General features: G+C 39.4%; 1 protein-coding gene across 11 annotated transcripts in view; it reads right to left on the bottom strand.

The window, feature by feature from the left end:
* The window catches only part of MAP2K4 (mitogen-activated protein kinase kinase 4), a 172,054-nt gene that overhangs the window by 90,641 nt on the left and 66,572 nt on the right, over positions 1-14,841 (bottom strand). For 5 of the 11 annotated variants that reach the window (XM_084647523.1, XM_084647525.1, XM_084647521.1 and 2 more), the window contains one exon: positions 2,048-2,080. The exons of the other annotated variants lie outside the window; for them this stretch is intronic. In XM_084647523.1, the coding sequence (XP_084503649.1) occupies positions 2,048-2,080 (33 nt within the window). The remainder of the gene's footprint in view (positions 1-2,047; positions 2,081-14,841) is intronic. 11 annotated transcript variants of the gene reach the window in all.

Consider the following 14,841-nt stretch of genomic DNA (forward strand, 5'->3'; position numbering starts at 1 on the left):
AGACACTGGATTTGTGATTTATTACAACGATCTGGAACCCACTAACCCCTCTCTTTGTCCTAAAAAGAAAAGGAGTACTTGTGGCACCTTAGAGACTAACCAATTTATTTGAGCATAAGCTTTCGTGCATCCAGTGAAGTGAGCTGTAGCTCACGAAAGCTTATGCTCAAATAAACTGGTTAGTCTCTAAGGTGCCACAAGTACTCCTTTTCTTTTTGCGAATACAGACTAACACAGCTGTTACTCTGAAACCTGTCTTTGTCCTATGACTGCAGAGGTGTTAACGGCCACTCTACTTTGAATAGTCTCTTACAATATGTGCTAACTACGATCTGTTCCACATTGCATTTAGCTGTGATGCTAGGAGGACCTTTCCCAGACATGCAGAAGAGCTGTGTCTGGAATGCTTGTCGCTCCCACCAACAGAAGATAGTCCAATAAAAGATATTATCTCAGCCACCTTGTCTCTCTAATATCCTGGGACTGACATGACTACAACTACACTACATAGTACCACATCAGTAATTTAAGAGCATAAAACATTACAGGGATGGTGTAATTATTCCAAACACAAGTATTACAGAGCCAGGACATTAAAATTAAAGGTTAAAGTTAAAAGAAATTCAACATGTTAGATTTCGAAATGTGCACTTAGGACACCCAAACAACCTTAACTCTTTCCTCCATTGACCCCATTCAACACCCATGCAATTACAATCATGCATTTTAGTGTTTGAGGTTTCAGATTAGATTAGCCAGATTTTTAAAGACATATTAGGTTGGTTTAAAAAAAAAATTCCTTCCCTCCTGGTGTGACTACAGGACAGAGATAAGGATTTCGGGTATCTTAACTGTGCATTCCCACACCTTAACATGCTTGGTTTCAGAGTAGCAGCCGTGTTAGTCTGTATTCGCAAAAAGAAAAGGAGTACTTTTGGCACCTTAGAGACTAACCAATTTATTTGAGCATAAGCTTTCGTGAGCTACAGCTCACTTATGCTTGGATTTCTTTTAAGTGCAACCTTAACTCTGACATTTCTGGCTCTGTAAGGCTTTGTTTTGGGATAGTTACCACATCTCCATAATGTTTTTACCCTTAGATTACTTATGTATACTTCTAACCTTAACCCCATTTTAATGAAGGGTTTGTCTGGAAATGTCTGGCTTTTTTTTCAAATTACTAAAGATGTCATGTATGAACTCCAAACAAGTAACTCAAAGGGAATGCTACCATGTGCAAGTGCTAATATTCTGAAGAGTTGTAGTATCAATCTGAAATCAATTTTCTATTTTAACTTTTAGGGACAAATTCACTGGGCAGATTCATAGAGTATATCAGTCAGTTAAACTGGATTTACAATAGTTTTGCATCTTCCGAGCAGTGGAAAGTGGGGCAGGGAGAAAGAATGGGGCTGTGCAGACAGGGAAGGGAGGGGAACATAGGCATGTGTGTAGGCCTGGGCAGGAGTAGGGCTGTTAGGGAAGGAGGCTGTATTAAGTAGCCTGTGACAGGGGAGATGACAGGGAGATGGGGGTGCCCAGTGTCTCTATGCTTGAAAAGCTCCTTCTCTGCTCTGGCCTCAACTCCCCTAATAGTGCCACCTCAATGCACAATGTGGCCTAGGGAGCAGTGCTGTGGGGAACCTAATAGTAAAAGATTTCTTTTTATGCAATCCTGAGTGCAATGAAGAAGTCAGACCAAGCAGAACCTAGAATGGATCTCATTCCCCAAGAAGATAAAGATATGTCTGTTTGTGTGAGCCTTCAGAAATCTTGCCACATTTGATGATAAAAAAATTACTAAATAGGACCTGCAGGTATATCCCCCTTTCTAATGCCCACTATTTTAAAACACCTCTCTATTCCAAACAACTGTCTAAAATGTTTCTTTTTGCTCTCAGAGAGTCTTTCATTCATATTCTTAATTTGTCCATATTCAAGGTAGCAAAATGAATAAATGGTTCCTCAGCACTGGATTCCAGTAATTTAATAACACCGCATTTCCAAATCTTTGCTCTTAATAAAAGACAGTCATTTTCACACTTACTTGATTCTGCTGAAAAAGTGTCCAAGTGGACATCTGTAAATTAAGGCAGAGAATAATTTACACTGAGCTCACATAAACCCCAGTCTGTAATTCTCTCAAGGGGCTTGGCTGGAGTGTACTTTATTATATACAGTACTTGAGAAAGAATGTGTAAGGCATTAATTGCATAAACATTTAAAAATTTCTAGAAGCTTTATGATTTTTCATTAAGGGATGAGGAGCCTCTTATAAGGCAGCCGTCCTCAGTGAATACACAGGGTGACTTAGGGACAAAATAATATGAGGTTTGATATAAGTGACTTAATAAGGAAAGTCAGGAATGCTGATTTAAACACAAAACCCAATGTAGACTTTTAAACTGACATCTTCTTTGGGAGGGGATTGCTTCTTTCTAAAGAGGGCAAAACAGCACACCTAGGCTTTTACCTTATACTTTTTTCACACGTTAACATTTAACAAATAAACCTTCTGCTGTCACAAAAAACAAAGACATAGTGCAATCTCATCTGTGTGCTTTGAAAAGGGAGCAAGAAGCATCATGAGAGAAAGGGTGGCTCCAGAAGCTTCAGGTAGTTGTCCCTCACAGAGGTCAGGCAGTGAATACAAGGTGCCTCTCCTGGAGGCATGAGGCCTCTAAATTTGGGTCCACCTCTCTCTGTATTGTATTGAAGCTGTCCTAGGCAGGTGGTAATTTTCTGCATTGCTTGGACGGCGCTAACTTTCTTGATGCAACTTCTAGAGTTCCTTTACCATAGTTCAGAGGGCACCACCTAATATCCTGCATTATGAGGTATGTCTGTATTATCAACTTCAATTGACAGAGCCTAACTCAATGCAAACTAATCCACAGCAGTGCATCTACACTCATAATGCATTTATGTTTCAAACCAGAATAAGCTCTTCCAATATAAGTACTTTAATACTCATATAATTGCATCTGCAATAGCGGGGTTTAACTATGCCAGCATAATTAAACTGCAAAACTTGAGTGTAGAGACAAGGCCTGAGACTCTAACCCTGGTATACCCTAAGAACTTACATTGGCTTGTTCACACCCCTGAGAAACATAGCTGTACCAATCTAATTCTTGGTGTAGACCTAGTTACCGCCTCTTGGGGAGGTGGAGGTGGATTACCTACATCAGTGACTCTCAGCCTTTCCAGACTACTGCACCCCTTTCAGGAGTCTGATTTCTCTTGCGTACCCTCAAGTTTCACCTCACTTAAAAACTACTTGCTTACAAAATCAGACATAAAAATACAAAAGTGTCACAGCACACTATTACTGAAAAATTGCTTCCTTTCTAATTTTTACCATATAATTATAAAATAAATCCACTGGAATATAAATATTGTACTTACATTTCAGTGTATAGTATATAGAGCAGTATAAACATGTCATTGTCTGTATGAAATTTTCGTTTGTACTGACTTCACTAGTACTTTTTACGTGGCGTGTTGTAAAATTAGGCAAATAGCTAGATGAGCTGATGTACCCCCTGGAAGACATCTGCGTACCCCCAGGGGTACACGGGCCCCTTGCTGAGAACCACTGACCTACACTGATGGGAGAAGCCCTCCCATCAGCATAAGTAGTGTCTACACTGAAGTACTACAGCGGCAAACCTGCAGCAAAGCAGCTGTGCCGCTGTAGCATTTTAAATGTAGATACGCCCTAAGCTCTGACCAAGGACTCTCTCTGACTATGGCCATGCCAACACTACACAATTTTGCTGACCTAACTTATGTCGGCATAGAGCCACAGGAGGTATTACATAGCTTTTGTGCGTGTGCCTACTTTGCTCCTTGTGTCGTTGGTGCGCGTCCTCACCAAGAACAGTGCACCAGGGGTGAGTATCATACTGTGCAAATAGCCACCATCCAGAGCAGGCTGTTTTGGGAAGTTTTTGCAAATGCTGACGGGACAAAAACAAGTCATGCAGGGGTGACTGGGAGCATGGGGTCAACTTCCCAGAATGCAGTGTTCTCCATCCCATAAGGGTTCCCCCTCATTTGAAATAGTGTGTGCAATATGGGTCATTTCATCCCAAAAAGGATATTGCAGAATTCGAGCAGGTTCACAGAAGAGTGGCAAGAAAAATTAAGTGCTTGGAAAAATTCACATATGAAGAGAGACTGAAAAGACTGAGATTGCTTGCTTTAGAAAGAAGAGAAATAAGCAGGAACATTATAAAAATAGATAAAATAATAGATGGGCTAAAGACAGTCTATAGACTGAAATAGAGAACTTCTGTTTGCCCTGTGTCATAATGCAAGGACAAGGGACATTCAATGAAATTTGAAAGGTGGGAAAGTCAAAACTGATCAAAGGAAATATTTTTACACATACTGCATAATAAGATTGGAACTCATTGCCACAGCATGTCATTAAGGCCTAGAATTTAGCAATATTCAAAGAAGGATTGAACATTTACACAGATAACAAGGATTTCGTTGTTATAATAGTTAATGCTAACAAATTTTGGAAGGGATATAAACCCTCCTGCTTCAAGGTTTAAATCAACTCTACTGGGGATTAGGATGAGCATTTCATGATGGCAGACTACACCATAGCTGCCTACTGTGGGATTTCAGGTACTGGCCATTCTCGAGGACGGGATCAAGTCTGGCAATTGCCACAGGCTTATCCCCCTCTATAACTATAGGAGGGAACTGAGGTCTCCACAGAATCTCCATCAGTGTTATCTGCAGTTTAACCTGCCAAATAGACATACTTGATGTCACTCCATTGTCAAACTGACCTCATGGTTATAAAACTTTTTATGGCTAAACAGCTACAAGTTCTCCCTTTTAAAACATAACAGAGAATGTAGCCCCCATTCTCAGTAGCAGCTCCGGGGACCTGAGATGTTTAAAAGTCAATGTACGTATTACTAAAAACATCATCATACATTTTAAAACTTTCCCCCCTGCTCATTTATGCACATTAGGTCCCGCCCGATCCACTTTGTGTTAATTTTTGGCAGGTATTTACTGACAGTGATTATGTCACCCCTTAGTCATGATGCATAAATTCCTGTAAATGATGCATAAATTCAGCTCTTAAACTAGGTCCAATTTTCTATCAATTTTATCTTTAACAATTTTTATATGTCATGGAACTCTAAACTTCATGCATTATCCCAGATGTCCTTAGTGCTATACAGGAAGAACAATCCCTTCCCTAGTCCTACAACTTCCCTTTAAAGGCAATGGACTATATGATAGGATCTTTCCATTTCTAACTGCATAAACAATACATCTAAACAGAATACTTCTCCTTGTAAAGACATTATCATATTATAGATGACATAAATGAATGTATTTACTCCGACCACACTCAGTATCCTCTTCTCTGCAGTTCTTTCTTACATTATCCTTTAAGTGTTTACTGGAAACCTGGAATCTTGATACCTAAACTTCCTCCCATTTTACATAAGGTGATAAGTAACAGTCCGCATGGATTTGTCAAAAATAAATCATGTCAAACCAACCTGAGAGCTTTCTTTGACAGGGGGAAGCAGCAGACGTGGTATATCTTTACTTTAGTAAAGCTTTTGATACTGTCTCGCATGACCTTCTCATAAACAAACTAGGAAAATACAACTTAGGTGGAGCTACTATAAGGTGGGTGCAAAACTGGTTGGAAAACCATTCCCAGAGACTAGTTATCAGTGATTCACAGTCATGCTGGAAGGGCATAAGGAGTGGGGTCCCGCAGGGATCAGTTCTGGGTCCGGTTCTGTTCAATACCTTCATCAATGATTTAGATAATGGCATACATAGTACACTTGTAAAGTTTGCGGACAATACCAAGCTGGGAGGGGTTGCAAGTGCTTTGGAGGATAGGATTAAAATTCAAAATGATCTGGACAAACTGGAGAAATGATCTGAAGTAAATAGGATGAAATTCAATAAGGACAAATACAAAGTACTCCATTTAGGAAGGAACAATCAGTTGCACACGTACAAAATGGGAAATGACTGCCTAGGAAGGAGTACTGCAGAAAGGGATCTGGGGATCATAGCGGACCACAAGCTAAATATGAGTCAACAGTGTAATGCTGTTGCAAAAAATGCAAGTATCATTCTGGGATGTATTAGCAGGAGTGTTGTAAGCAAGACACAAGAAGTAATTCTTCTGCTCTACTCTGCTCTGATTAGGCCTCAATTGGAGTATTGTGTCCAGTTGTGGGCGCCACATTTCAGAAAGGATGTAGAGAAACTGGAGAGAGTCCGGAGAAGAGCAACAAAAATGAGTAAAGGTCTAGAAAACATGATCTATGAGGGAAGATTGAAAAAATTGGATTTGTTTAGTCTGGAAAAGAGACGACTGAGAGGGGACACGATAACAGTTTTCAGGTATGAAAAGGTTGTTACAAGGAGGAGGAAGAAAAATTGTTGTTCTTAATCTCTGAGGATAGGAGAAGAAGCAATTGGCTTAAATTGCAGCAAGGGAGGTTTAGGTTGGACATTAGGAAAAACTTAACTGTCAGAGTGGTTAAGCACTGGAATAAATTACCTAGGAAAATTGTGGAGTCTCCATCATTGGAGATTTTTAAGAGCATATTAGACAAACACCTGTCAGGGATGGTCTAGATAATACTTAGTCCTGCCATGAGTGCAGGGGATTGGACTAGATGGTCTCTCAAGGTCCCTTCCAGTTCCAGGATTCTTTGATTCTGTGTGTCAGATTCTTCTTGCATTTATCCCAATTAAACTTGATTCTGTGTGTTCTATTTTAGTAACTTTCCAAGAGCCTACAGAACTTTAATTATTTTTCATAGTACTAGCTTTGCCCATTAGCTTTGGATTGTCTGTGAATTTGATTAGAACGACTCAGAACGAGAACAGAATGGCTTACTGCTGCCTCCCAGGTGCCAGGACAAAGGATTTGACAAGAAAAGCAAAGGATATCCTGAGCAATGCTAGGGATTTCCACTTACTATAGGTCACATGGAAACCAACAATACAAACAGGGGGTTACAGGATACAGCAGATAAAGATTTATTAAGACAACTGAAGACAATGCAGGTGGTCTTCTTAAGAGTCCTTCTGGTGCCAAGTGCAAGCAAAAAGAGAAGGCTGATACTAGAGACCAACCAATGCATAAGTCAATTGTGAGGGAGGATTTCAGATGTGGAGATCACTAGGTTTCCTACTTGGGATAAGAGTCTTGTACATATGGGGTATCAATTCCACGGTTCAAAATCAGCAGGGTTTGTTACATGGGGTAAGTATAAAGGTCATAGATAGAAGCTTTCACTCAAAATTCTAGCATGCACTTCTCATCTGAGTAAGTCAGAGTCTGAAACAAAGTAAAACCAAGAGGAATATTAACAACAACCCTCTCTGTCTCTGGCAGTGGATCCGCCTGGCGCTACCCGCCGCAGTCCGGTTCAGTTCTCAGCCTTCTATTATTGTATGTTATTTTCTACCTTCAACCTTAACTCCCACATCCCCCAAGTGATAGGCGAGGAAAGTGTTGTGAGGATCAGTTCCAATGTCTATAAATATCTGTCCAGAACTTTACATTTTCTTAGTCTGTATTTATTATTAGTCCAGACAAAAATCTTCATTGGCTGGAAGATAAGATTGCTTGAACAATGAAGATATCACTGAAAACCAAAAGATATTAAATGAAAAATTAACAGTTGTATTACAAGCACATAACAACCTTAAACATTCTTCTACACTATGTATATAAAGAAATGGATAGCAATTATTCTGTAAGACATACAAATTAATTAACAAGAGGCAGCTTTAACTCCAATTTACAGTTTGTACTTTGGGGCTTGAAGTCAATGAAAAAACCCCTCTTGATATCGCAGAACCAGGCCCCTGCTGATGTACTGTTTAATCCATGAGTAACAATATGTAAAAATTTTTAAAACAATGTAGGAACACTATGTCAAATATATACTGTTGTATGAGTTGGGATTTTGTGTAATTTGACTCATACAGTGACAGGATAAGAAGCATAAAATATATATTGTAATAGTAATCATAATTAAAATATTTTCTTTGCAATTTGCTACAAAATATATTTGTAACATTTGCATTGGTATATAATTTGCCAGTGGCAAGGCTGCCTCATTAATACAATTTTTTATTAATTTTTGTGTCTTGTTGAATAATTTGCTGTTTGTTTCTTTATATACAGAGAGTAAAAAACCAGTACCGCATGTCTTATGTTCGTCATTCACAATAACTTGATTTTTCATTGCTCGTATTTTAATTTTTTTCCAAACAAATATAGGAAATTTAAAAATTCAGTTATGTCTTTATTGGTCAACCAACCTTATCTCCTAACCTACCAAGTTTTTCACCTGGATTACATTTCCAAAAGTTAAATCCTGACCCCATCAAAGTCAATTGGAGATTTGCCATTCACTTTGACAGAACCTAGATTTTACCTCACTTTTTAAAGGCTTTTTAAAAATCAAACGAAAATTTCACAAAATTGGTGTAAGTATGTAGATCAGAGATAGATTTTGTAAACCAGCAGATTTCCACCTTAGATTGATGCCATTTTCATATGTAAGTCCTCTTCTCTGTCACTTTCTTGCAAGAAGGAAGAGGAAAGTCTTGTCCCTTAAGGTGTTTCAAGAAATGAATTGCAACCCACACTCAAAAAGGCATGTACCCTCCTCTTCACGTTATACAGTCGCTCCTAAACATGTCAGATTGATGTTGTCAACTTTAATTCCACTTTAATTTTTTTGTAGAAACCTAAAAGAGCAGGCATACTTATGCAGCTGTGGATAAGACTGTATGTGGATGTAAATTAGTTGTGACTTTTGCGATATTTTGGAGACATCACTGTTACATTAAGACACTGAGCTATGCAGTGTGTAAATATAGGATAAAAGTTAATTTGATTTTGCATATTATTTTTGAGGAAAGATTTTTTTTTTACCCTTTTCTTCAAAAAAACAGTTCTGCACATCAAAAATATAGAGTCTACAGGAACAGCTTTGTTTCTGTGTCACATATGCTGTTCTTCAACACAGAGACTGAGCTGGATCAGAGCTTCAAGCTTTGCTGAAGATCATTTTCACATAACCCTCCTTATTTTTCTATTCTCCTAATTGTCATTTTCTGATCCCTTACCTTTGCAAGAACAACCATGTTTACAACATGTTGGGAAACTGGTTTGGTTGGTACATCATCTTCAATTAACTCTGAGTCAGAGGAATGCTGAAACCGGTGTCATGGACCAGAGTACCTGAAACCTTCTGTCATAATAACTATTGTTGGGAAACCCACCGACCCATTTGCCTGAATCATGGGGTCATATTAGTTTCTGTGGTGAAAAGTGTCACTTTTGAAACTGTATAAAACACAGAATTTGCTATTGTTAGTGTAGTAATCAGTACATGGAGGAGGCAAAAGATCAGAGCTGCAAAATACCAAAATATTACAGATTTGTTGCTAAAGGGCTCCAAAAAGAGTGAGACACCTCATTCAAAAGTGTTAAGTGGTATTATTCTGTATGCATGAACCTGACTTGCAACAAGCCAATATGGAAAATTCAAATACTTTGACAATTTTAATGTATATGTTTTGTTTATGGCCACTTTTCAGACATTCCTTAAAGACCATCCTTTTTCTTAAGATATGTTACATGTTTACTTTTGACTGGACTGTTTAAGCCTTGTATGATCCAGGATTACGTTCACCTCTTACCTTCCCTTTCTGCCTAAGTATCATTTCCTTTCATCATATCTTCCTTTGAACTTAAAAGAGAGGGTTTCTGATAAGCATTATGTTAAGAATGTTAGTTAATAACTCCATTTGTTTAAATTTACAACTTTCAATTTTCCTGGTGCCACCTTCACTTCTACTTAGATATGTCAATGACAGCAAAAGGGAAGCACTAGGTACATGTATGGTCTTGTAATAATTATCAGAAAAAACAGTTTACAGTGATATGGTTACGGCAGAATTTTTATTTTAACTATGAAGTCACTACTGCTCCACCCTAATTATTGGCTTCTCTTCCCTTCATGACGCAGGCCTCCAAAGGTTGCAATTCTGATATAGTCCTTCACTCTGAACTTGCCTCCTCCCATATCTCCTTTGTCTGTAAGTCTGTCTGTCATCATCTTTATTCTCTGGTGCCACTGATTCAGCTCCTCTGGTTGGCGGAAGGTGCTAATGGGGTGAGAAGTATGTGCTAATACCAGCACCCACACACATATAAGATTTAATTAGGTATGAGAGAGTTTAAGGCCAGACAATACTTATCACAAAAATACCTGGCTTTTGGTTTAACACAGGAAACAGCACAAACCTCTGAACTTAAATGAGAGTGTTATTTACATGCCAGTACCAACATTATGAAAAGTGACCAGTGATTCTGAGTGCCCAAAACCTTAAAATGAGGCTGATATTTTGAAGACAGTGCTAAGCACTCATCCGCTGAAAATAAGGCCCCTTTTGGGGCACCCAAAAAAGCAAGGCCGCCAAAGTCATTAGTCACTGTGACACTGGCAAATCAGGTGCCATATTAGGTCAGAACCCCAGGACACTTTACTTGTGTGTTAGTATAGATCAAAGTGTTAAATGTATGAGTGTGTATTCAGATATTTAAACTTCATGAAAACTAGTGGAATGTTACTTGTATTGTTTTCACTTATCTGTTCCTTTTATAATAGCAAACATTTACACTGTGTGTATCCATGTAACTAAATAACCCATCACAGAAATCTTGTGAAATGCTAATGAAGGACTTAAGAACTTTAACAGAAAATGCTAATTTCAAAGCAAGCAGCCATTATGTGTGATGGTCAGAGGTCAAAAAGCTAATTGCATTCCTCACTGATCATCATCATCAAAGGAAAAGCACACATGCTTAGAGACGCTATCAGTTTGCTTCTGTGTGACGAGACTATAAATATGGATTCAAAGAAAGATCCTTCATCTCTGGACTATTTGAATTCTAAGAGGGCAGAATAACTTTTGAACAAGACGACGGAGATCCAACAGGGCAGAATAACTTTTGAACAAGACGACGGAGATCCCCAGAGTTATTGTGGGTAGCCCTGAGAGACTTTTAGGAAACTGGCAGATTACTACATCTCTGCTAGTATTTGTAATTATAGACTGTGACTCAGCAGTACATATATTTTACTTGCTTTATCCTCTCAATAACTCTCATTCTTTTTTCTCAGCTAATAAATCTTTAGTTTACCATAGAACTGGCTGCCAGCATTGTCTTTGGTGTAAGATCTGGAGTACCAAATGATCTAGGGTAAGTGACTGGTCATCTGGGACTGGGAGCAACCTGATATGGTGTGATTTTTGGTTTAAATAATTGTTTATCACAACCTTCAGTTTGTTTGGGTAGCAAGATAGAATAGTCTGAGGAGACTGTCTGTGACTCCATGGTAAGACAGGTATAGTGTTCCAAGAGTTCACATTTGTTACTGGCTTGGTAAAATCTAATTATAGCACACACCACCAGTTTGGGGTATCTGCCCTTGTTTTCTGCCCTGAGATAGCCACTCTCAGTTATGAGCCATTCTGGACTGTGGGACAGTCACTACTGAAAATCTTGGCCCACTTCTTCAAAATCCACATTCAGAATGGCCAACTGGGCCTGGCTGGTAGCATCATCATTGCACATCATCTCAAAGTGACATACAGCTGTGATCACATCATCTAAATAAGAGAAAAAATATCCTGCCAGTGTGGCATGATAGGCAATAGGGCCAGTGTAGATGGATGGATACATAGGGCCATTTTTTGCCTTTGCACCCTGTGACGTTGCATTCCATACATTTTATGGAAATGTGTTTATAAATGTGAGAATAATCTAACTGGAATATGCTTTATGCAAAAGGTCTCTTGTAAGGTATCATTACAAAGCTTGTAATCTACTGAGTGTGTTCATCCTATTTGTATGAATGTATCATTCTTGTATCTAAAACTATAAATATGAAGTACTACTCTGAGGTCCTATTGTAATTATGCAAATTGTGGGCCATTAACGGTGATTTAGGATCTTGATGGCTCCCATTAACTAGAACAATTGGTTATACATGGCTCTCTTTACTTGTAAGCCTTCCTGTGTTCCTGTGAGTCAGCCCAGGAAGAATGGAGGCTTGGGGTCTCATAGGACACGTGACCATGTCACCTGGTACTGGAATCAATCTTAAACCTGGTGCTTTTCTATTTAGGATGGGTGGGAACGCAGAGAGAGACAAAGAAGGAGTCTAGTTTGTGAAAGAAGCTTATTGGAACATCTCTGAGGGTGAGAATTACCTGTATTCAGTTTCTTAAATGTATTAGGCTTAGACTTGCGTGTTTTGTTTTATTTTGCTTGGTAACTTACTTTGTTGTCTGTTATTACTTGAAACCACTTAAATCCTACTTTTTATACTTAATACAATCACTTCCTGGGGGAGCAAACAGTAGTGCATCTCTATCAGTGTTATAGACGGCAGACAATTTATGAGTTTACCCTGTATAAGCTTTATACAGAGTAAAATGGATTTATTTGGGGCTTGGATCCAATTGGGAGCTGGGTGTCTGGGTGCTGGAGATAGGAAACCTGCTGAGCAGTTTTGGTTAAAGTCTGCAGCTTTAGGGACATGGTTCAGACCCTGGGTCTGTGTTGCAGCGGAGTAGCATGTCTGGCTCAACAAGACAGGGTTCTGGAGTCCCAAGCTGGCAGGGAAAACAGGCTCAGAAGTAATTCCAGCACGTCAGGTGACAGTCCCAAGGGGGTCTCTGTGACTGAACCCATCACACACCCATTTCACATAAGCGAGAGAAGAACATCTCTTTTTTAGTATTACTGGCTATTCCAGCTAAAACCTGTAACACCAGTTCCCCCTTTAAACTTGTGAAAACTCCACCCCATTTTTCTTATATTAAAGTTAATACTACTTTTTAAAAAGAGTTTTTATTCATTCTGCTAGTGTTTTTACTATGTTACTCAGCAGCTTGCATTGCATTGCAATGAGGGAACTGCTGTGAACACAACTGTTATAAAATCCATAAAAGAGAGTGCAGAACTTTCCACCTATGGGATATTTTTCTGGATCTGTCCAAGTTTGTTGAGACAGTGACCTGAACAGCTCTTTCACCATCCAATCCTTTTGCCCACAGTGAGAGACACACATAGTGTTTGTTGTAATTTGCTGCCTTCTGAGAGTGGAGACCTGGCTTTGAGTTTATATGCATGAGCATAGTAGAAGACACAGCCAGCATCCATAAAGCCTGCTCAGCACAAAATACTGGTCTACAAAGGAGAAAAAGTGAATTTGAGGCATCTTCTACAAAGGAAATAAAATCATGAGTTAGTGGCTGAAAGCAGGGTGGGTACATCAGCAGCAGTTACCGCTGAAGTAGATGTGCTGACAGTAGTGGCTCCTAATGGCAAACAAGGTAGGTATATTAGCAGTGGCAAGCCTTTGATCTGCACAATACCATACATTATGGTCATGTTTCCCTCACAAATTACTGATTTCATAGATTTTTCAAGCCATGATTTGACCGTCAGAATAACATAGGCCATAGAATTTCACCTACTTACCCCTCTGTTGAACTCAGTAACTTGTTTGTCTAAAGCAGAACTTTCTCAAAGTCATCCTGTCTAGATTTGAGGACATCAAGAGATGGAGAATCCATCGCTTCCCTTGAGTTGTTCCAACAGCTAATCATCCTTAACGTAAAAATGTGTGATTTATTTCTAATTCAAATTTGTCTGGCTTTAACTTCCAGCTACTTTACTTGTTCTTGTTATGCCTGTTTCTGATAGATTAAAGAGGCCTTTAATATCCAGTATTTTCTTCCTGTGAAGATACTTCTGCACAGTGATCAAGTTACCTCTTGATAATTTTGATAAGATAAACAGATAGAGCTTTTTAAATTTATCACTGTAAGGCATTTTCTCCACCCCTCAATTATTTTGTGGCCCTTTTCTGTATTCTCTCCAATTTTTCAACATCCTCCTAAAAATGTGAACACTAGAAATACACACAGTATTCCAGAATCCGCCTCACAATACAGGATACAGATGTAAAATCACCTCTCTACTCTAACTTACTGTTCCCCTGTTTATACATTCAAGCACTTTTTGCCACAGCATAACACGGGCAGCTCACATGGAGTTATTTGTCTTCTGTGATCTTGAAATCCTATCCAGGGTCCTGCTTTCCATGACATAGTGCCCCATTCTGTAAGTATGGCCTATATTATTTGTCCCTAGATGTATAACCATTCATTTGGCTCTATCAAAGCACAGCTTATAAAATTCTATTGCCTGTGTTATGCATAAGGTCAGACTGGATGATCACAGTGATCTCTTCTGGCCTTGGAATTAATGAATGATCCCTCTCGTGCTATATGACGGCCTTGTATTCATTATTATTTACCAATCCGCTTCCCGATCATTGATAAAAATATTGGACAGCCCTAAGTTTAGATTAGCGATTCTAAAATGCGGCCACCAGGGGATTTTTCTGCGGCCACAACAGCCTCCTGGGCAGAAATGGCGTGGGGAGGGTAAAGCAGCGGCCCCTCCTGCAGCATCCAGCTGTTGCTCATGGCTGCCTTGGTGTTTGCTGGCACTGCCAGCAGGGGATCAAACACCCTACACCACGCAGCCTCCTGGGGGCTCCAAGCAACACCTCTGCAGACACATGGGGCCAGTGTGTGCGCTCAGCGGACTTCAGGCTTCAGCCGCCGGACTCCAGCCCAGGCAGCGAAGCTCAAGCTTGAAAAAATTTTCAGAGTGGCCATCAGCAAGGGTTGGTAGTCACATTGAGTCTAGAAACAATCCCT

The sequence above is a fragment of the Lepidochelys olivacea genome (assembly GCF_965140295.1).
Source record: "Lepidochelys olivacea isolate rLepOli2 genome assembly, chromosome: 14".
Lineage (NCBI taxonomy): Eukaryota > Metazoa > Chordata > Testudines > Cheloniidae > Lepidochelys > Lepidochelys olivacea.